Here is a 25016-nt window from a genome sequence, read left to right as displayed (position 1 = left end):
ATTTCTATTATACAACAAAGAAATATATGATATTATTCATAAGGCAATAGATATATTCATCAATATAAAGTTCGATGAAAAAATCATTTAATTGCCTAAGATTCCATCTAAATATCAATTGACTAATACCCTCTCCAAAATAGCTTCAAAACTAAGAATTCTCAAAATTTCTTATAGCAAGCATGCAAGATATCTATGTATTTAATGTTAGCAATTTTTTTTCCTAAAATTAGAAAGACAAACTCATATATACATCACACTTATAAACTTCAAACTCAAGTTCTCTTGATTAATTTAAAACTTAGATCATGTATTTTAAAATCAATACATATGATACTAATCATATTCACATGAAAAATAATTATATTAATGACTTCTAAAACCTTTAAACATCACATTTTATCAATCATGAAAATAAATGTAAATACTTTGATTTTTGTTTAATATTTAACAACCATCACAATCTTATAAACACTAATGGATTTAAAATTTAATACAAAAACTTTAAAGGGGATTTACATTCATACCCATATTTGTTCTATGGGTGGTAGGCATATAATATTAAAATTTTAATTGTTAGATATTTAATTAGCATGAAATAAAGTGGTATATATGAATTTGCATATCTAACACCTAAAATTTTAAAATTACATTCTTATCACCCATATAAAGTTTTAAATTCAAATATATTACTCATATATCTCATTATTACAACCCATATCGCTTTATAAACTTTAATATTTCATCCATGCATTCATATTTGTTCTATGAGTGATAGACATGCAATATTAAAGTTTTAAGAGTTAGATATGTAAATAGCATGAAATAAAGTGGTATGTATGTAAATCCCCCATACTTTAAATTATAACATACACGATTTAAACTTTTTCAGTTTGTAAAAAAAGATAAAAAACAAAGAAACCTGCAAGCAAGTGAAAGACTAAACATATGTATAAAAACAGATTGTGTAACGAGGAACAAAGGTCATTCAGATCCAAAGCCCTTAACCAAATTAAACCATCAAATAGCATTAGGGCACAAAGGGGTACACAATTCATACAATACCTTATGCCAAGGATGAGAAAAGAAAAGAAAATGAATGGTTTCAACCTCCATGGCTTCCCATACTTCCTCGGCGACGTTTAAATGAACTTTTTTTGGGATTTGAAGGATTGCCATGACCTGGAGCTTTAGCAGAAGGTTTATTGTGCCGAATCCTGGGTAAAGGAGTATTCGATGCGGAGGAAGCAGAAGCAGAAGTTGGCAGAGCTGGTCCATGGAACTTGTGAAAGTTTTTGAAGGTTTGCCTGCCATTATCTGACATCAATGACTTCAAGTAGCTACTGGGAGTGACCACACTCACCTTTCTTCCCTGATTGTATCTGCTCATGTCAGAGGGTTCCAACGTTGGTTCATGGGGATCAATGGATTCATCCACAGCCAATATGTGAGGGTGCCCATGATATGAGAGGATGCAAGCAATAGCATGCATGGATGCTCCAAGTGCAGGAGGTAGAACTGCCCGTGGTTTCTTCACCTGCAATTCCATATAAGCAAAACTGGTTTTTGGCTTTTTCTTTTTGAAATGACTCAGAAAATATATAAAATCATAGTAACAACAACAACAACGGCAACAATAAACTTTTATCTAGGGGCGGAACCGACTTCAATTTTGAAGGGGGGGGGGGGGGGCAAATTCAATACAAAAATAATTAAATATTAAAATATATTACAAAAAGTTTAAAAAAGTTAAGCAAGAAAAATGAAGAAAAAAAATTATGTAATAAAATTGTCATAAGAGTATGAAAGAAAATATTATAACTAAATATGAAGAAATACATAGATATTTTAGGGTATGTATTTATGATTAGAAGTAGATTAAAACTTGTCATCATTAGGATTAGTATAAAAAGGCTTTTAAGGGGGGGCATTTGGAAAGAATATTGGGTAAATTAAGACAAAAGAATTTTTTAGGGAGGCGGTAAAAGTGATTTTTAGGAGGGGCAAAAAAACAATTATTCTCCTATAAAGTTTTTTTTTTTTTTTTTTGAGGGGTGGCAATTGCCCCCCTAACTTGCATGTGGTTCCGCCCATGCTTTTAGCCCACGAGATGAGATTGGCTACATGAATCCTTTTTCTCCATTGCGTTCTATTAAGAGTCAAATTCTCATTTAAATCTAATAAAAAAATATTATTTCTAATATTTTCTAACCAAGTCTTTTTAGGTCTAACATATGCTGGATCTAATACATCTACTCGCATAACTGGGTCATTAAAAGGCCAATGTTTTAAGCAACCAAGCCATCTAAGGCGACTCTAATTTAATTTTCCACTGGATATATTCTAACCTTTTCACGTGCATACTCGTTTTGCATTGTCTCTAAGTGTAAAGTCAATCATCCACCCGAGCATCCTCATCTCTACAACACTTTAAATTTTAGAAATATTCTCATGAACCATAATAGGAAGTTCTCCAATCTCTTGTTTAGTGTTTCCCTAAACTCACATAGAAGTTACAACATGATTTTTAGAAAGTTTAGGGGAGGATTAGCCAACCTTAGGGATCAAATATACATCCAACTAATTCATTTGTTGAGTCAAAATCAACAAATAATCTCACCTCAAACATAAGAATCGAAGTCCGACCTCACTTTAATTCTCCTAACCGAAGTTGAGTGAATGAACATCTCTATTTGGGCACCCAAAAGTTCAAAAAATTTCTTATGATTTGTAGCCCAAAACGACACATCATCCTTCTACTTGCCAAATCTATTTGCTACATTCACATTAAGCAAATCAAACCTTTCTCATTGAACACAAAATTTCAATGATCCCTTTATGATTAATTTATGATCCTAAATATCACAAATCATACAATCCCTATGCATTTAAAAGTAATAGAAATGTATCATTCCTCTTTGAGCTCACAAGCTACGGGAATCCTCCAACTCATTAGCCTCAAATCTATGAGATTGATTTGTTTCACCTTAGCTACAAAGCTAAAGAGAATTCTTCAACATTTTATATAAAATCTAGAGGTTGAACATCTTCCTTCCCTTCCTTAGTTTTAAAAGCCATAGGAACTCCTCCTAACTTTAGTCCAATGACTAAGTATTAACTCATTTCTCATTTAACCCAAAATTTAAAGAGATCCCTCAATTCATTGGCCTAAAAGTTATAGGTTCTATCATATGCCTCTCAACCTCAAAATTGTTGGGATTCTCTTTGAACCCTTAGCCTTAAAGCAATAGGTTTGTTCTATTCTCTTTAGTTCCAAAACTAAAGGGAATTTCCCGCATCCCTTAGCCTAAAAGCTATGGGATCCTTTCTACCTTTAGCTCCAAACATTTAGATATTTCATCATATTCATCTAATTGATCCCTAATCAATTGGCAACTCAACTTAGACCCAAACTCTTAAGTATCTTATCAGTTATCACTTAACTAAAACAAGTGATCATCCTTTTATGACATATAATATTAAACCTTTAGACATTCCTTATGTCTCATTCTGAAATTCAACTTAACCAATTAGATGAATTTCACAAAATCCTAAGCTAAACCCATATGCAAGTTTACTTTATGAGTTTATGCTATTATGTAAGCATCTCTCTTTTATCCAAACACCAAGAGAATCCTAAAAAACACATCAAAATCACTTAATTTCCTTTTTATTCAATGATAAATTATTTTAGCCCAAAATGGGAATGCTTACATCATTGAATCTTAAGACAGCAAGAAAACAAACTTGTCTTAAAGCAAGCAGTGATTACTCTACAAGTTCTTCATAACTGTTATAAATATGAAACAATTAAAAATTAAATAAAAGCTTCAAATCATAAACAATTTAAAGTGGAACCACCTATGGATTAAAATCAAATATCTTCCATTCCACAATAAATTAAGACACCATTTATAGTGAAACATGTCACATAAATTAACACACACTTAAATGCACAACTCTTTAGTTATGCTACGATTAGATTTTTTTTTTTTTTTTTTTGTACATATAGTTGATGTATTTGGTGTGATAATTTTTAAATTGTCTGCATTGTGGACACTTGCCCTTAAGTGGTTAAAATAAAGATAAATGTGATTTTTTCTAGTAGGTGATCATGTCCAAAAGTGAGTAAATAATTCATTATTATAAAAATACTAACTTACAGGAGTTGCTTAAAACTCCTAAAGATGCATGACGAATGGGATAAAAACGGGACTTGACACTTAAAGTGCTAGACAACTTTGAGATGCTTTTTTTTTTTGCTCAAATATTACATGCTTCCTAATCCCCCTATTTTGTAGGTTTGAGTCTTACTTTTCAAATGTATTTAATAGACTAAGAAAATATTGTTGGCCTGTGGGATACAATCACAAGAGAGATGAACCAGAAGGATAAACCCCTCGTGTGAAATCCTAAATGCTTATAGAAGCCAAAACTTGAAGACTCATAGGCTGAGTCTGTAAAAGAAAATGTAATTGAGTTGTGTAAGGCAAACAACTCAACAGTCACTCATAATTGTAATAATTTGGATTTTATATTTTCCTTTCGTACTGGTTAATTATACATACATGTGATGGCTTGTTCATTGAGTGTGCATTAGAAATGCATATTTTTTCTTAGATTTATTCACATGTTTTAAGTGAGAATGACCTGGACATGTGATATTCAATACGCACTTATGACAAAATTAAGATTTCTACCAACTAAAAATGTAAATAACCTAAAATCAATCATAGGATAAATGATTTTTAAATTAACAAAATAATTGCATGACTCACTCTAATGAAACAGGTTTTCAAAATAAAATGATCATACATGATCGGTATATTTCATATAGAAAACCCTCATATTAAGGATTAAATAATAAATAAATCTACATTCAATGAGTCAGCATTTAAATACCCACATGCTTAGGCCTCTTGACCAAAAAGCCAAGTTGTAAGCCCTATCTTTTAAATCAAAATTGTCTTCCCCATCCTTCATATGCATTGAGATCGGACCACTTGATTTTAAAAACATTTAGGTGAATTAGTTAACAGCCCTTTCCAAACAGGGTTATAAGTACATAGGTTGGACTGACTTAACCTGAGGTGAGGTGTACATTAGAAAAATATTTGAGATACTACCTCTCAGTAGTCCTCACCTTAAATCTAGGATCCAAAACTAATGTTGACTCCAATCATCTCATAAGCCCTCACATTTCGAACATTTCCTTCAGCTTATGTGGTTGGAATATAAGCCCTAACTTCTTAAAATCAAATTGATCAACTCATTCAAAAAAAAATCTAATTTTAAAATATAAAATCCAATATATGATAGTTTGAGCACCTCTAAGTTTCTCAGAAACAAGTGCTCCTACATTTTCCTCCCTTTGGCTTTCATTCTTAAAAGTTTGATTTAAAGTTGATCATATTTCCCTTCAAATTCCCAAAGATCAAATCTCTAAACAAGAATTTCTCAAACTTAAAAACAAATATTAGCCAATATTTTATTTATTATAAGGAAATCACTAGTTCAATCGAAAGTACTCTCAAGTAATAAATGCTTGAGATATAATTAACCATAAGGAGTTACCCATATAGGGCATCCGTACCTCAAAATAAAATAAACCCTCTTACACTAACTATTGAATAGGGGAAAATCTATATTAAAATATAAAATAATGAGTTTTGTTATAGAGTTCACAGCGAAATAATATTTTTTTCCTACATGATAACAGATAATATATTATTTTTTATGTCGTGTTTCATCACAAAATATCTCAATCCATTGAGGATGGATGAGAAAATTTATCCAACAAAATCACTCGGAAAAAACTAATCAAATCTTAAAATAGCCATTAAATCATATAAATAGGAAGAGACATTGTAAACAAATCGATCTCCAGTACATGTTAGCTATACTGCTATGAACAGGTCATCACAAGGCATCTTCCCTGGACAGTAGATCCAGATTGTCAACAGACCATATGAGAAGCTAACAAGAAGTAACAAAATTGGAAATTGGCCTATCCAACATCAACCTAAGTTAAATATTATGCAAACAGTCGGTCCTTATATTATATTTAAAACTAAAAAACAGAATATAGACTAGGATTTGCAATTCGATTATGGTCTATGAACAAAGAAAGAACTTCTCTGTCTTTGTGAGGCCATTTGTTTAAGAGATGGAAAGGATGTCTTACTTTAAACAGCACAGCTTCTGCTAATCTCTCACGCAAGCAATAAATCTGGGCGACATCAAGGGCCGTTGATAGAAATTTTAGCCATCTATCAACAACAATTGTGACAGCATTATCAGGAGATGACATGAGTTGGTTTTCACGCTGCTCCGATGACATGTTCACATCCATCTCATCTTCCTCTCCACTTGATGCTTCCGAATCCTCCTCACTGTCATCATCATTATCATGTGGAGGAGCAACAGCAATCTCCACGGCAAGCAATAATAACGGATAAGGAGAAACAACAGAACAGTTCTTTATGAATAAACCCCCATCCCCACGAGTTATCTCATCATAAACAATAATTGGACTGACCGCAGATTTTTCAAATGACAATTTGAAGTTGGAGGAATGAGGATGCAATAAAACTTTGGAACCACTAATAGTCTCCACGATTACTCTTCTGTTATTTTTTCGCGGAGTGAGAAACCTTCCCACCATGGGATAAGTTCCAGCCATGAGCACCGCCCTCAAGACACCTGGGTCTTGGGCATTTAAGCTACAGCTGGACATATCCTCGGGAATAAAACCGGCCTTCATAAGTTCATTCTGAAGCTGCTTTCGCATGTTCAGTAACATATTCATGGTACTTGATGAAACAAAATACTTAGAGCAAAACTGTGACTCTTGACTGCCATTCTTTGCATTCTTCCAACACTCAAAGGCTGCTACAATAGCAAGTTGATCACTGTAACCACCATACAAAGAAGCCAGCTCAACTTTAGCTGCAGCTGCTTTTTTCTTCTCATCCGGGACCATTGGAAGAATAAACGGCTCTCTGTAGTCGGTTGCACAGGCTAGAGTTAGAGCTGGATCGAGGCAATTCATCAAGATAGCAAACAAAAGCATCTTGCTTGTTGATGGATGAACTGGAAGAGCACCAAGTTTTTCCCCAAGTTCTGTCAGCTGTTCATCTTCAGTCAAGGCTCCAATATCTTTAAGGACAATGATTGCATTTCGTATAGTCTCAAAGACAGGAGGGTCCAAAGTTTTCTGAAGGAACTCAATTACTCTACAATTTGGATCAAGAAGTTTAACCTGCCATGAAAAAAAAAAAAACTAAATAAGCAACTTACCGAAAACATAAGTAGAAGTTTGAGCAAGGACAATGATATGTGAACACAAACTTGCCTGCAAACACAATTCTTCAATTGGCATTCGTTTAATTTCTGGAACTTGGAAATCTGGCAAAGCAGCAGCGCGGACTTTAGAATAGAGATGATAACAAGTTCCTGGCTGGCAACGCCCAGCACGCCCCTCTCGCTGTTTAGCACTAGCTTTTGAAATCCATGATGCATGGAACGTAGAAACATTGCTGTAAGGATCATAGCTTTTCTCTTTCATTCGACCAGAATCAATAACATAAACAACATCATCAATTGTTATAGCAGTCTCAGCAATATTTGTGGAAAGAATAATTTTACGGACGCCCTTAGGAGGATGCTTGAAAACCTTCTTTTGCTCCACAATTGGAATCATGGAATGGAGAGAAAGTATCATAAACTTTGAGGAATTTTTAAAAAGCCCTGAAGCAAGTAGCCTCTCTCTAGTTTGATTGATATCAGCCCATCCGGGAAGAAAGACTAAGATAGCCCCTTCACTAGAATCTGTACATATCCTTTTTAACAAACGCTCTATTAGAATAGTATCAATATTTTCAGGATTGATGCTTGCTAGGTACTTGTTCAGTAGGTCCTCCTCTTCAGCTGACTTGGACGTATCTTTCTCAATGTGTCTTTTAATGATTTCATAGATCTGGAACTGATTTTCTTGCTGAGCCCAATCGATGGCTGACCTTCCATCATTATCAGTCAAAGAGCAGTCAGCACCAAAGGAAAGCATCATACAAACATCACCAATTCTACCTTTGCCAGAAAGCACCATCAATGGTGACACTCCCGTCAATGAGTGTTGGTAACAGTAAGTTTGGGGGTTTTGCTGGGCATTAATTATCTCCAGTAAAGGTTCCAATTCATCATTATATAAAGCCAAATGAATTGACTCATCAAGGGCGGTCTTGTACTCTTCTGTCAATGGAACAACCTCCTCCACGCCACTTAAGGCAGCAGTAGCTAGGTGATTCTCATCTGATGATCTTAAAATAGATAGCACATCCTCCAAAAAATAAGTCGTCACCTAAATCAAAACCTTTGCATTACAATTTACAACAAAGGAATATCTTTCAAGAGAAACCAAAACTATATTTGAGAAATCGATCGAAATGGTTCTTACAGGGTATGTGAATCCTGGAACCTGAATGACAGGACAGCCACTGAAGTATTTCGAAAACCGCTCAGCATCAAATGTGGCACTCATGAGAATCTATTAGCTTGAACAGAAAAAGATAAAGCATTCATCAAACATGAACAATTCTATAGACATTTAGGTCTAAAATGATAGAATAGAGTTATCCAGAACCAGATTATGGTCAAAGGTATAATCATGGTAAAAGTAGCTGTACCAACCAAGCGTAGATGAGGATATGCAGGCAGCAAATCCCTGAAAAAAAAAATACAGGTAGAAAAAGATTAATGATATTAATACAGCATTACTCCAAATCTTAAATGATGTACTTTTAAGTTCCTATTTCCTTATTATAATATCTCTCTGCAGTAACTATTAAAGTAACCGGTTTTAAAAAAGGAAAATTTTAGTTCAATATATCATCAATCAAATTTTCTAATCATTAGATTTACTTTAAATAAAGTAAAATATAAAAGTTGATTGATTAGACATATAGTAAACTCATCTTGAACAAATCTGATAGCAAGAAAAATTGTCATAATCAAATTTGAATAAGTATATCTAGACCCAAATTTTCTCCTTTTAAATAAAGGGCTAGTGCTATAGCATGAATGATTTGAACAATGTGCATGTGAATGAAAATAGAAAGTTGCATATAGAGGAGTCCTTCAAGTTCCCCCATGCATAAAAGGAATAATGCAATAAATACATCAGATCCAAACTACTTGAGATAGACATTTGCAACTTTAAAAAAGGACATCTAAAAAAGATGAACAGAATCTTAATTATGATTCAAAACTTAAAATTATTAGCATCTAAAATAAATTCAAAATAAAATGCAAGATCTATTGAATAAGCTTATAAAAAGAATGTTCTAAAAAGACACCATTCATACTGTTAAGTTCACCCATTCTCATAAGATTCACCTCATGCACACATTTGTTAGACCGGTCCACTGGACCGGTCCAGCCGGTCCGCACGGGACCGGCTCAGACGCGAAATGTCGCGTGATCTCCGCCTCCTGCGGAGATCGAGCGGCCCGACCAGCCGAAGAGATCATTTTAGGAAGCGTTTTTTAGCGTTTTGAGAGGGAAATTTGAATGTAGGGACTGTTTAGGGAATTCCTTTTGATTTGTATGCATTAAATAGATGTTTTTCCTAGGGTTTGGGCATCTTGAATTTGGCTGAAATTTGAGATCTCGTAGATTTAGGTTTCTTTGGGCTCTAGCGGCGTCTAGAGATTTGGGAGAGATCGATCCTCCTCTCGAATTGAGGATCAATTGTATCTTGCTCTTTTATTCATCGTCTAAGTGGAATACAAGTCTTTTCTTGAGTTTTCTCCCGTATTTTCCCGAACAAGTGCTGTTTTCCTGCTGTGGACAGCCATTTGGCTGCTGTTGGTTCGCCGATTTTGGATAGGTTGCTTGTGAATACAAGCGCTTCCTATCAACATTCTAGAATTCTCATAGTCAGACAAGTATTCATAAGGAAAATGGAAATACTCATACCATCATTTGTATATCAGACACTGGCAAAGAATGGAATACTATTATTCTCCATAATAGCAAAATCTAAGAATCACCATTAAAATATTTAAAGAAACATGTTAAACTTAATGCACTAAAATCTCCCAATGTATTCAAAAGAGTTATACCTACCGACCATCCGTTTCCTCTTGATAGCTAAACAAGGCTATTGAAAAAGCTTTTTGTTCACAAACAACTCATTTTTGGCTTGTTATAGAGCTCGTATTTGATTCGTTCATTAAGTAAACGAGCCGAAAACAAATAAACCTTTGTTAAACCATGTTTTGCTCATTTTAAGCTTGAAATTAATAAATGATCAAATAAATAATATATAATACAATGTTGATTTTTTTATTTTTTATTTTTAATACATTTGGACAAGATTAAGTATTAGTTGTGAAGCATAAAAATCTCTTGTACGTGGCCTAAATAAGACAACACGTAACTAGCCCATATAAAAAATCTCATGTTATGTTTCATGAGAAAAAAAGCATAAAAATCAGTCTCTAGCCTTTTGGACAAGTCCAGAACAAAGCCCTATCCATCTAGTCCCCCATCATTTATAAGTGTAGAGTTATACCCTTTCTAAACAATAAAGGAAAAAAACATCATTGTAGTGCCCGATTCTTCAAACAACTAAGCATTTCTACATAAGTGGGCCATGTACAGCATTAGGGCGGCAACACACTGATCATCTTGAAAATGTTTAGCAAGTTTTAAATAAAATTAATAATATTATAATATTTTGTTGCTTTTTAATATAAAAAGAAAACTATTAATATTTGAAAATATTAATCAATTAAATAAAAACAAATCAAACGCTAATATGGCATGTTTGAATAATTTCAAACACAAGCCGATTTCAAACAAACATAAATTTTAATGAGTTAAATACGAACAAGCACCTAAGCTCGTCTTGTTTACATCCCTAGTAGCTAACTAGGTCAATCAAAGCTTAACAGCTCCCCACTTCAACAAAAGGAAGAGTAGTTACACCACCACCCACATATAGTACTCATCCAACTCCCTAGTAACAAAAAAAAAGGCAGAGAAGGGAGATCAATTATAATTGTGCACACATATAGTACTCAGCCAACTCCTAGTAACAAAAAAAAACCCTTTCAACATGGCAACACAATAGAGTTGCCTAATCCTTCCATGTTAGGATTGCCAAATCCTTAAATGGAGGTAGCAAATGAAAATGAATAAAGATTGTGCACATCCACATCCGTAGAACTCATCCAATTCCTAGTAATAAAAAGACTCCTTTCCAACAAGTCTTACACCTGGCAACACCATAGAGATTACTTTTCTAACGTTCATCGAGATGGGTCAATGCCGACCGCCATGCGGTTAGGGGAGCACCAGAAATGCACTAACCCGATGAAAAAAAAAGGCACATTAGATATTTTGTTAGGCCATCCACTCGTGATATCAACTTGGGTTCATGCTGACAATAGGGTTCAAGTGCACACATTCCCAATTTCACTCCAACATACATAACTCCATTTGTTCATTCTTAGTTCATTTCAGTCGCATGCCCCAAACTAACATGAAAACTCAATTTTGATAAAATTAGCCAGCATACATCCACAAGGAAAAAAAAATCTAAATATCAATAATTAAAGTTGCTACAATCTCAATTTGAAACTCATTTAATTATTTATTAAATAGTTAATTTTTAAAGTGAAAATTCATAATGGTAAAAGCAAAACTGATGTAGACAAAGGGGGGTCAACTCATGTCCAAAATAAATCAATTTTGGCCTCCCTCGTTCATGTTGTCTTATTATTGAGATATTTTGATTTCACTTCATATCTTATATTTTTTTTTTATGTTTTATATTATTCACTCATTAGTATATAAAAAAATTATCATTTTATGTTTACGCAATCTTTTGAGTTTGAGGCTTACGCCTCAAAACGCCTTGAGGCTTACGCCTCGCCTCATGAATGAAAAACGCCTCAATACCCGAATACGCAATTTTAAACAATGATTATTAGCTAACATTTTAGTTCATATTTATCTTTTATTAAATGTAATTTTTATAGTTTTTTATTGTTTTTATTTATGATGTCTCTTGGGTTCCAAAAGGGCTTTTGGAATCCCAAGAATGATGTTTCGTTTTCCCATGCGGTGGCTCCTTGGCTTCCACCATGGGCTATTATTTTTTGTGCCTTTGCCCCTTCGATTTCCGGCCGGCTGCTGGTTTTCCGAGCCTGGGAGGTTTCCCGTGGCTGTGGCGCCTTGGTTCCGTGCGGCCTCCTTGGCTTCCGCGGCTGCTCCTTCAGTTCCTGGGCTTGGGCGATTTTCCGTGATACATGGGAGGGGGTTTCCATGCTTGTGATGTTTGGGTTCTTGTGATAATTTAATGTATGTGTCACTTTGTATTCCCCTTTCATACCTATAAATATGAGGGGCTTGTAATGTTTGAAAAAGTTGAATGAAATGTGATTTTTGGAAAAGCTATAACCAGCGGGTTTGCTTGGATAAGCTTGCGATCTTTGTCCGTCTTCTTTCTCATCCCCTCCGGAAATCTTGCGAGCTCTTTCCAACCTTTCTTCTAGGTCTTCTAATCTCTTCGTCTCTCCGCAAGTGCCATTCCACCTGTATCCCTCTTCTAATAGTGAAGCAATTTTAGGATGTCATTTTGTTTACAAGAGTCGTCATATGTAGTCTTGTAATTTCTGTTTCTTAGTTAAATTTGAAATGTAAGAGTTTGTTCTAAGTTATCCCTTCTTTTTTAGGTATTTTGTGTCTTCTTTTATATAGGAAGTCTTTTTCTTCTTGCGATCAAGAGATATAGGCTCCCCTATATTTATTGATTGCATAAAAAACTAACCAACCATCAACAATCATCTTAAATATGCAGAATGCTACGTATTTTTATATTCCCCTTAGTGAAGACTTGTTAAAAATAGATAGCAATATGATAAACCAATCGCTAAAAGATAAACAGCAATGATTTGCTATGAAATAAAATTCATTTAGGCTCTCTTTGGATATGAAATATCGATGTGGGTGTTTATGAGATTAATTCTTCATTTTAATTTATTTGATTTTGTACTTATGCAGTATGATGAAATATTACTTTCAAGTTTCAACTGAAAATTAAGTGGCATGTTTAAGAACACATTATTGCAGAAGTTACAAGTACGTTTTAACTATGCTAATATTATAGTGTTTGACCAGTTTCCCTTTTAATAAAGATTTACAATCATGTGATTACTTTCAAGTTCTCCAAATCTAAATCATCAATCAAGCAAACTATTTGAGCTTGTCATTACAAATTCTTCCCATTATCCAATTTTAAGAAAATGTGTCAAATTCAGAGAATTGGAGAGATAAAATGCTTAATTTTATTACATAAAGCTCTCCCTATTTACAGATCAATAGGGATATTTTATTAAGGAAATAATTAATAATAGAATAATGCATAATTATATTAATAATCTTCCCTAAGCCAACCACCCAAATATGGAAGGAGATTGGTGTAAACAAGGTGAACCTCCCAGAAATCCTCATGCAAGCCATGGGATCGGAGAGGGAAGGGATGACTAGGATGGCAGGGTCAATATTTGACACTCCCCCTCAAACTGCGGAATACATATATGTCATTCCAAGCTTGGTAACCAGTCCCAAAAAGGTAGAATTATTAAGTCACTTGGTAAGAATGTCTGCAAGCTAATCTTTTGATGAGACATGGTAAATACAAATAAGTCCATTATCCAATTTCTCCTTTATAAAATATATGTTTTATGTGCTAGGTTCTTTCATGCTGAACTGGATTGTGAGCTATGTTGATTGTTAATTTGTTGTCACAGTGTAACTTTATGGGTCATTCTCACTTGATCCTTAAGTCTTCTAGAATAATTTTGATCCTTAATAGCTCACATATATCTAAGGTCATAGCTCTGAACTCTGCCTCTGCACCAAATCTTTCCACCACATTCTATTTCTTGCTCCTCCATGTAATTGAGTTTTCTGCAAGGAATATGCAGTATCCTAAAGTAGAATGTCTATCTACTAGTTATCCTACATAATCTGCATCAGTATAAGCTTCTAGGTTATTCCACATCCTCTTTTGAAAAGAATCCCCTTTTATGGATTTCTCTTGAGGTTGTGCTGTATTTTATCTATTGCTTGCATGTGAGTCTGCTTTGGATTCTGCATGAACTGCCTTACCATGCTTCCAGCAAAGGCTATATTTGATCTGGTGTGGGAATGGTAGATCAATTTTCTCACAAATCTATAGTAAGCTCCTTAATCTAAGTATGGATCCTTTTTAGTTTCCATCAATTTTAGATTTGATTCTACTTGTGTTGGTGCCAGTTTACAAGCTAATTTACTTTCTTTAAGAAGATCAATAATGTATTTTCGTGGTGAAATGAAAATTCCTTTTTTGGAGTGAACCACTTCAATTCCTAAGAAATATGTCAATCTACAAAGTTCTTTTATCTCAAATTCCTTGGCAATATATTTCCTTAGAACCATTTTCATTTTCAGCATCCCCAGCCAAGATAATATCATCTATATAAAATAACAAAACGGCGACTCCCCGAGTCAAAGTGCTTGAAGAATAGTGTGTAGTCCTCTTGGCTCTTTCGATATTCATTGAGTAGCATAACCTTTCAGAATCTTTCAAACCAAGCTCTAGGTGAATTCTTTAGCCCATATGGCCTGTTTTAACCAACACACTTTGTCACCTTGAAAATTCTCCTTTATATCCTAGTGAAATCTCCATAAATATTTCTTCTAAGTTCCTGTGTGTGAATGCAAGAATATTCATGAATAATACCTTCCTTTTAAAGTAGGAGGATAAGGTTTGTTTAAAGTAATCTTTGACATTATTAGAACGAAATTTTCTTATTTTTACTCCAAAGTAGTTCTGGATTATGGCAAGAAAAATGGGAAGGATAGTTTTAACATCATATTTGTTTTGAGGAGAAAGATCCAAAAGACTTGTGTGCACTCAGTGTAATTGTTAATAAGGGATACAAACCATCAGGTCCCGGAGATGTTAGGGATTTTTAGGGTCCTCGAATATCACTATGAAAAAGGTAAAAAGAGTATGACATCTCTCATTTTTGTTTGGGAAAGAAACTCGCTTATGCTTGGCTAACTCACAGGTTTTATAATGAAAGGATTCATTTTCAATTCATAAAAAGGTTTTGGATATATATATATATATATATATATATATATATAAGACATCAAAAGATAGATATCTTAATTTAAAATGATGAAGCAAAATAATAGATTTTTTATTAGGTGGGGATTACACGATTAAAAAGGCATTTGAGGCATCCGCCTCGAGGCAAGCCTCAATTTGAGGCGGAACTCTAGCATGTCGAGGGGTAAGCCTTAGGGGCTTCCATGAGTCTTGAGGTATGCAATTTTTTTAGATGGTGCATACGCTTTGAGACAAAATACCTCGAGATGTTCGAGGCACCACCTCTTTCTATTTTTTTTTTAATATATAATTGTACGAATCTGCGAGCATAATAAGTTTTAGGTTGCAGCTATTATTTCGACTTCAACTATTTCATGTGAAGTGGAGGTTTGAAAGAGAAGCCCCTCCGCCTCCTTCGGCCATAATATTCCTAGTTAACAATCCATATGAAACAAATTTTCTAAAATTAATTGATGCTTCAAATTTTACAAAAGATGTACACCTATTGTTTGAAATGCTGGATAATGTTGTAGAGGAAGTATGGAGTCATTGATATTTCAAGTAGTTATAGATACTACAAGGGGCAAGGGCATATAAAACTGCAGGAAGATTGTTAATAGAGAAGATAAAGCACCTTTACTATAAACTATATGTGTTATGCATTGCATTGATTTAATGCTTGAGAGGTTGGGATAGTTACCTCAGCATAAATCCACCCTATTGAAGGCTAAAATTATTAGTAAATTAATTAACAATCACTTTTGGGTACTCAGTTTAATAAGAAAATTTATTGAAAAATAAATTATTCGGCTTGCTGTAACTGGATTTACAACTGCATATTTGACATTACAAAAATTTAAAGAGTTAAGGTAACCCTTAGAAGCTATGTTTACTTCTGAAGAATGAGATAGAAGTTCATGAACCAAAAAACAAGAAGGAAAATAAATCAAGAATATTTTTATAAAATATGCTTTTTTGTGGCATAGTATAAATTATGATTTAAAGACTACAAAACCTTTAAGGTGTTAAGAATGAATGATAGTGATAAAACCCCAACTATGAGATTTATTTATGAAGTAATGAATTAGGCTAAAAAAGACAACACGAGATTTGGGCAATCAAGAAGGTGCCTAAAAAGAAATATGAAAAATTATGGATGAAAAATGGGATCATCAGTTACAACAACACTTATATAATGTTGCATATTATTTGAATTCTTAATTTCATCATGATAAGGACTTCCGTATTGATAAAGAAGTAAAAACTGATTTATATGTATACATGGATAGGCTTATTTTTGAAGATGACTACCTCAAAATAAATGATAAACTTGAGGATTTTCATTTGAAGAATAGAATGTTTGGATTTAGAGCAGCTCAAGCATGTCATTAAGACACTATCCTGATATGTTTGTACATTTATAACTTTAAATTTGAACGTTTATGTTCAAGCTTTCAGAATATATTTTTTTCATTTTAATATAGAACATTGGTGGGCTCAATTTCAAGATGATGTTCCTAAATTAAAAGTAATTGTAGTTAGAAGTTCTTAGCCTAACATGATTAGCTCTAAATATGAATGTAATTGGAGCATTTTCGATCAAATTCATACAAAGAGAAGGAATTGATTGGTTATAGGATGAATGAGCAAACTTATTTATGTTATGTTTAACAAAAAACTAAATGATAGACTTCTCCAATTACAAAAGCAAAGAAATGATGATGATGAATTAGATTATTTACTTGTTGATGATTTATAATCTGATGATGAATTGATTACTCCTAAGTGTGCTAATATTCTTGAAGTTAAACTTGAAAAAAAACTTATGTCAATGAGGAAAATGAAACAATCACTTTGGACATTGAAAGATTTAGGTAATTGACATTAGCTTATGCTTCCCAAGTATATAAAAGAAAGAAATAAAGTGAGATTGGAGCTTCAAAAAAATTTCAAAGATAATTTTAAATATAATAACTTATTTTTTTATTTTAAAATACAATTAATAAAATGTTAGCTGATATAGGTGATAAGAAAAAAATATTATAGATGAAGAAGATTTTGAAAATAACTTTGATATAAATTATGATAATTCTTTTTAAGATAAGTGACAATGATACTACATTGGGTCTTGATCATAAGAGCATGTTAAGTTTTAAGTGAGTATTTATTTTGAATCTTATATTTTAGTAATATTTATCTTCAAACAAGTCATTATATTCAAAATTTAATATTTTATCATTTTTATGAATTATTTATAATTTTAAGTACTTTTTTTAAGGCTTACACCTTGATCCGCCTCAAGCTTACGTCTCTCCTCACTTAGATAAAACATCTCGATCCTCAATTTCGCATTTTTAAACCTTGCATAAAATAGTTATTATTGATTTACAAGGGCTATGTGTCTTATTGAGTATTGATTATACCATATTGATTCATTACTTAAAAATTTAGAGTCGTTGGGGAACGTACAAGATCTGGCTATGACCGTAATTTAGTGGTATTATTTGGCAATAAAACAGTCTGATTAGAGGGCCCCGATCATAAACGTTTATCTGTGATGTCATTTGGTGATAAAACCACCAATAAGAGATGGTTTAAGAATAAATTCTAGTAATATTCTCAACTTGATATTCATTTTTTGAGAGCTAAAGTGATTTCCAAATTTATCCACCTTAATAAACTATTGCGGAAGATGGATGTATTTTCGCTTTAAGTTATTAGGTGGTTTATTTCATCTTGAATATCTTAAATTTTAATAATTTTTTAGTTTTAATTTTTTTATTAAAATCAAATACCCTTTATGATTAATTTTGAGATTTAGAGGCATTTAAAAGATAAAGACCCTTTCCATTAGAATTTTCTATCAACATGGTCATTATTGGGATGATTTTGAAATAACTTTAAATGTTTGTATTTACATGAGTTTAGGAGGTATTTAAAAAACATGATCCCCTCCGCTTGAGATTAGCTTTCAATACGGCCATCATCAGGGATGATTTATAGATATTATCATTTTATTAGTCGAACCTTCTCAACTTTGTTTGCATGCAAAAAAAGGATCAGATTCAGCTCCTAATTTTTGGAGTTATCGTATAAATATCAGAATCGGGAGTATTCATTTTAAAACTTTACGAAACCTTAAAGGTCTAATATGAACGTATAAAATTAAATACTTTGGTTAACTTCAACAAGTGTCAGTTCTGAGAGTTTATTATTTCAGCAGTGAACATTTCTTGTAATAGACCTTTAAGGTTTAATATGAATGTATAAAACCAAATATTTCAGTTAATTCAATGAGCGTTAATCTGAATAATTTTTTTTTTTAGTAGTGAACATTTCTTATAAAAAGCTTTGAATGCATAAAGTGAATGTATAAAGACAAATGCTCCAGTCACTACTACAATCATGTATTTTTTAGTGGTTCAAGTTGTGTCAACTACAGTCCAGTCAAAGAGGAGGATCGGACTTGAACTTAAGTTAACTTTTGACCCGTGCAGTATTCTCAGATCTTGAGTTTAAAATTTGAGTGTATTGATTGGAGCACATGTGGGCGTTTAAATTTCAATTTAAATAGTGCGTGTGCCATTTTTGTGAACTTACAATATATTTCACACACTTAAAAACTCTTTCATTATTTCTTTAGTACACAAAGCATTCTCAGGCGACACGTGTCATGCCCCGGCCCATGTGAATATCTTAAATTTCATTTTAAATTAAATGCGTATGTATGTCAATGTACTTATATAATGTATTTTGTACATTTGAAAATTCATTCATTATTTATTTACTCAGCGCAGAAACCTCATATGTCTCATATATGTCACGCTTGTTAAGGCCCATGCGATAAATGCACTTTTGAGTGTATTTTGCATAATGCATTGACATGTTCTTACATGATTTGCATAATGATGATGATACATTTGCACATTGCTTAGAATGAGTGCATAGTTCTTTTGCATCTTGTGTGGTGTGTATGTCTGCTACAACTATAAGTTGCATAGGGTATGCGCATAATATATTTTGCATGTGACATAAGATGTGCAAATGGCATGTCTTAGCGTAGGACAATAAATATGCCTACTATATTTGGATATTGCATACATACTTGTGTAAGATATTTACATGTTACATGACTAATATATATTATGCATGTACATATCGTATATTGCTTATGCATGTTGCATTACTGGACAATGCCATTGCATGACGTAATTGCGTGTTGCATAATGCGCGTACATGAACCATTGAATGTTGAATAATATGTATATGATATATTAACATGTTAGATAGCATGTATGCAAGACATTTTTGTACGTGGCATTGTGTTTGTATGGTATTTGATGCATTTACATAACATACTTTTATATATATATATATATATATTATATATATATATATATATCATTATGTATATATGATGCACTTTCGTACCATTTAGTATGTGTACATGGTATGTATGCATGTGGTTTAGCAATAGAGGACTCGTGGCGACACCCCCTTTTGATAATTTAGCGTGTCGTGCACACTTTAATGAAGGGTCATACAACCCGTGTCATGTAACAGTGTGCTATTTTGTTTCTTTTCGAAGACAAATATTCATAGGGTGTACAACATTCACGGGACACATACAAGTCTCTTGACTTTAATTAACAGCTGACGTGAACGCTACCTATGGCACTTGTGCACTCGAGACTCCTCCCCTTGTCATTTTGTATTTGGAGTTTGGCTCAATAGGTCTCACAATGGAATCAACATTTTGGGTTAACAATAGAGAACCCGAGCCTAGTTCACTTCTTTGCACATTTCAATTCACGAACCGTATTGCAAAGGATTTGAGTGTGCACTAGCTAGGACCCAAAAGAGGGTAGCTTGGTTCCTGTTTGTTGGTGAGAAACTAGTTCTCCTACGAGTTCACTACAAACTTCATTTTGTTGTGCTTTGATTTTTGTTTGTTCAATTTTATTTTCAGTGTTTGAAACCTAGGATATTGTACACTTTTAATTTCGTTGACTTGGGAGTTTAGTTAAATTGCATTTTTTTCTAAATTTTGTCTAAGCCGTGCATTTTATTGTAAATTTTGGTAACACTCCGACGTCATCCTCTTGTAGAGGGCTGCATAGGGGTACTAAGCATTCCCGCCTGCCAAAAAAGATAGTCACAGTAAGTGTCAAGTGACATTGCAACCGAAATTTCATTCCATGCCTGCCAAGAAAGGTAGCTATTGGTTTTCAAGTATCTATTTATAAAGCATAGTATTTTCCCTCCTGCTAAGAAAAATGATCACGGGTATTTATTTTTATGCTACAAAATTTTCCGTCTAATAGGAAAAGCAATCATAGGTACTTATATTCATGCATATAAATTTTTTTGCTTGCAAATAAAAGACGTCATAAGTACTTAATTTATGCATACAAATTTTCTTGTCCGTTAATAAAAACGGTCACGACTACTTATATCATGCATATAAATTTTAAAATAGCGAGGCGACGTGCAAGACCTACGATGCACAAATATTTTTCTATGATTATTACTTATTCTATTTAATTATATATATATGCATGTATATAATGGGGTCTAGAGAGAGAGGGTGCAAGGGAGGTTTTGATGAAGTTTAGGAATGTGTTTGTGAAGAGAAGGGTGATGTTAAAGAGAGAAAATCCCTCTCTTAAATTTTGGAGAAAGAGAGGAAAATTTCTCTCTAGGAAGGGAGGTAAAGGATTTGAGGGTGAGAGGGAGGTGTAAGAGGTGTTGAATGAAGTGTTTGAAAAGAGAAATCATGAATTTTCTATCTTTTTAGAGAGAAAAATTTGCTATCTCTAGGTTTAGAAAGAAAAAAAAGTGTGTGATGATGGCTTTTAGATGGAGAAGGTGTAGGAGGTTGAGAGAAGACTTTTTTGTGAAGGAGAAAGGTAGGTTTGAGGGCTGAAGAGGGAGAAATCAAATTTTTAGGGTAAGATTAGGTTTATGTTTTGGGAAGGTAATGATGAGGAAAAAGAAGAAGAGACAATGGGGGTAAGAAGAAATGGAGGGAAGAAGAAGAAAGAAAAATGGAAGGAGGAAGGAGGAAGGAGGAAGAAGAAAGAAGAAAGGAAGATGGAGAAGGAAAGAAGAAAAGAAGAAAAGAAGAAAGAGAAGGAGAAGAAGTTATCTTGGTGGCAGCGGTGGCTTGGGCGCACGTGGGCGAAGGGAAACCGAGAGAAGAGAGGGAGTCTAGCGAGTGTTGCATGTGTGACTACCGTGAGGGTGAGTGTATGAAGAAGTGCGTGGATTATGTGAGGGGATTTAAGTGGCGTAGTTTATGAAATATTTAGATTTAGGGTTTTTTTTCTTTTTTTAATTACTATTTATAATTAATTTTAAAAAATGAAATTGATAATTTTTTTATAATCATGCGTTGATTAGGTCGCCATGTCATCGTCCTCATTCACGCACGTAAACGTCACCTCGATTCACCTGTCACCTCGATTCACCTGCGCATGAAATTTAAATCTTCGCCATTGTTGTTTGTTTTGTGAACGGAGACCAATTCGGCAATTTAACATTTTCGATCGACACTCGTCGAGTGAGTTTAGCATGATACAATGCTCTTTTTCTTTCAAAATTCATCGTGTTTGACCAACCCAACCCCAACACTAGCATTGAGATCAACAAAATAGTAATTCAAAAGGATTACAAACATCCACAAAAATAGATAAAATGACCAAAATGATTATTCAACTCTTTGTGAAGGATCAAAATGGTCCGCAATTCTTTTGAGGGACCAATTTGATCACTCAATTCTTTAACAAGAGGCCTTTTTATTCCTAACATCAAATTTTTAGGTTTATGGTGTTAAATCAAGGAGTATTTTGGTCATTTTTAATTAAATTATTTATTAAATATAATTTTTAAGTAATATTTTTTAAAATTATTTAACATTTTTTTAATAAAAAAAAATTATTATTAATTCTAGTCTATAATGATCCTAAATTAAAACTAGAATTATTGATAATTTTTTTATAAGAAATGTTTCATAAAATTTTTTTTAAATAAATTACTATTACTTGAAAATTATATTTAATAAATACTTTAATTAAAAATGACTAAAATATCCCTTGATTTAACATCATTAACTCCAAAATTTAATGTTAGGATAAAAAATGCCCTTTTTTAAAGAGCTGGGGACCATGACCCCTCACAAAGAGATAGGGACTATTTTGGTCCTTTTCTCCACAAAAATATTATTATCCAGACTTGCGACAGCTTAATTCAATCCACTCCAAAGCCCGCATTGGCCAAAGCCTCCAATCCTGATCATGCCTTTTTTATATTCAAAGAAAGAGAAAAAATAACTAAAAATTTGGCACCAACAACTTGTTTTCAGCGAAACATGGGCATCAACTGTCAGCAAAACTGCGGATAAGAAAACTAGAAGTATGTCAGCATTAGACCAATTTTTCACATAGAATCTACCGTTTTTCAGAAAATTTTTGCCAATGTTAATTTAGCAACACAATTACAAACAATAAAAAGAGTGTAGGAACTGGGTTGTAAGATAGAGGAAGAGAAATAAACATAGATTATAAGTATTAGCATGGAGTCACACCCCATAATAATGGTTGACTCCCCAAACTGTTACCAGATATAACTGCGCATAAATCTGCAAGATTGCATCTTCCATGACTTATTCACATAATACTTTCATTTTCCTGTGATCATACAAAACATATAACAAGACAACATAATTCCGTTCGAATATGTTGAGCATTTCATCTGATCGCCATTTTCACAAATTTAGCATACTTCAATGTGTTACTATTACTGAAACGGTAGGTGCCAAGGATAGAGATTCATGATTTTCAAAGACTGGACTCTAATATAATACTCAAACAACAAATAAGAAATAAAATAGCCTGATAATTATCTGATCAGCTACCTGATAATTGCAAGCATTATATCACAAAACCTCTCACGCTCATGAATCTCATCCTGAAAAGGGAAAAATAATACTATTATAATAGAGATCAACTACCTAACAAAACAACACCAGTGAACCATAGGGGTAATAAGATCGTATCTTATTTTAAAAAAACTCAAAGACATATCTATGACCAGCCAAAAGGATATGTGAGAAATTGAAGAAAAACGTCCATGTAGCTACTTGCGAAGTACAGTGAACGAACATATAAAACAATAAATACAGAAAATCATGGAGATACATCATCCAATTATTTTGCTTTGTCTTTTGAAATCCACACTAACATCAAGCACGTTATGTTTTTTGTGGCTTAACTACCTTGAGACACATTTGAAATGCAAAATATATCTTCATGATTAAATTCATATAGCATTTATTTCAATAGTACAGCTATCAATTCATGTGATAAAAGCATTTTTGTGACCAAACGTGTTATTCCCTCACCTTTTGAATGACCGTGTAGAAAAATAGCATTACTATTACAATGAAACTTAAGAACTGCTTGGAATAGCAAATTGGCATTGAAATATATACTCAAGAATAAGTATGTCATCTAGCACATTGACAGTACCACCTATATCAGACAAATAATCACTCTCCGAAGACAGATTCGTGGATGTCCATGCTCTGCATGAAATTAAACTACCAGAACCTCAAATTACTTGCAACAACTTCTAGAACAACTTCAAGGTTAGAAAGAAATGGAACAAGAGGAGGAAAAAAAAAAGAAAATGATACAACGACAGAATCTGCACCGATCACTCTAAATAACTCCTAACTCATAAAGGCTTGTTTGACTGCCATAGATCAAGAGGAGGTGGTCATTCCCTTTTTGAGGCAACAGCAAAAGAAATCACTTCTTAAGAGGTTTTTGGTCCCAAAAAGAACTTTGTACCAGCTTTAATCATGCAGGACAAAAGAAGTTCTAATAAATGTAGGTAGAGAAGCAATGAGTTGCTTAACCAATGCCTAATGTTCTTCATTTAAATCCAAATTAAACTTTAGTAAATCAGAGAAGTTATTTTTCTTTGGTTAATTACCTAGGATTTTATAAAAATTAAAAGAGATTTTTAATTTCAAGAAGAATCACCACAAACAAACACAAGACAACAAAAAAAAACTACTACGGCAGAAAGTAAATTATTAGCATATGAAAAGTTCAAGAATAAAATAGAGCAAAGCTTTTTATTTGATTCAAATTCATCCAAAATAAAGTGAAGGGAGTATATATAGCCTCCATGTGAAGAAGTTGAACAGGTAGCTATCATGCTTTCAAAAGGCATTTAAGACACCAACCTGGAGGCACTTCTCACCATGTTAGGCGCGAGGTTTACAACTTTTTTATTCAAATATGCCTCGAGATTATATGCCTCGAGGTACATGAGGGAAATGCATTCAAATAACATCTATTTAAAAAATATACTCTTTAAGAAAATTTAAGGTTTTAGGTTTAGAGTTCATATCAATTTCAAGATATAGGGATGCAATTCAAGAGGAGAGTGAGCACTTGTAAGCAATAGTTAATTGATAGCAGCAGTCGAGGACCACTGAGCAAGAGTCAAGATCATTGTGTGCAAGCTCAATCATTGCGTGCAAGATTGCTTCTTGGTCATAATTTTTCTTGTCAATAGTTGACTTCAAATGACAAAACATTTCATAATTATGATTTGTATGATGGTTATCTGTAAAGATTTGAGCAGATTTTATGGGATTTGGCAGAGGATTTCGGTAGGTTTTGTGGATCCAACGGGCACAAGGTATATACACGGGATTCATGGTTTCCTCTTTCTTTTTATTCTTTTGGGTATAAGATGCAGGTCAACATTATCAAATAACATAATACTATTTGATGTTCCTTAAGATATGTTATATTTGACTTAGTGCACGCTTAAT

The 25016-nt window shown here is 33.2% G+C and overlaps 1 protein-coding gene across 3 annotated transcripts in view; it reads right to left on the bottom strand.

Annotated features, from left to right (window-relative positions):
- Positions 1 to 929: 929 nt before the first annotated feature.
- The window catches only part of LOC110115419 (DExH-box ATP-dependent RNA helicase DExH6), an 87173-nt gene continuing 63086 nt past the window's right edge, over positions 930 to 25016 (bottom strand). For all 3 annotated transcript variants that reach the window (XM_028700337.1, XM_020848634.2, XM_028700338.1), the window contains 6 exons: positions 23082 to 23134; positions 8689 to 8722; positions 8456 to 8545; positions 7355 to 8359; positions 6185 to 7261; positions 930 to 1537 (listed from right to left, as the gene is read on the bottom strand). In XM_028700337.1, the coding sequence (XP_028556170.1) occupies positions 1106 to 1537; positions 6185 to 7261; positions 7355 to 8359; positions 8456 to 8545; positions 8689 to 8722; positions 23082 to 23134 (2691 nt within the window). In that variant the 3' untranslated portion in view covers positions 930 to 1105. The remainder of the gene's footprint in view (positions 1538 to 6184; positions 7262 to 7354; positions 8360 to 8455; positions 8546 to 8688; positions 8723 to 23081; positions 23135 to 25016) is intronic.

This window comes from Dendrobium catenatum, unplaced genomic scaffold (genome assembly GCF_001605985.2).
Source record: "Dendrobium catenatum unplaced genomic scaffold, ASM160598v2 fragScaff_scaffold_1483, whole genome shotgun sequence".
Lineage (NCBI taxonomy): Eukaryota > Viridiplantae > Streptophyta > Magnoliopsida > Asparagales > Orchidaceae > Dendrobium > Dendrobium catenatum.
Note: the sequence above shows the minus strand (reverse complement) of the source record. Positions and strands in the feature narration are given on the sequence as shown.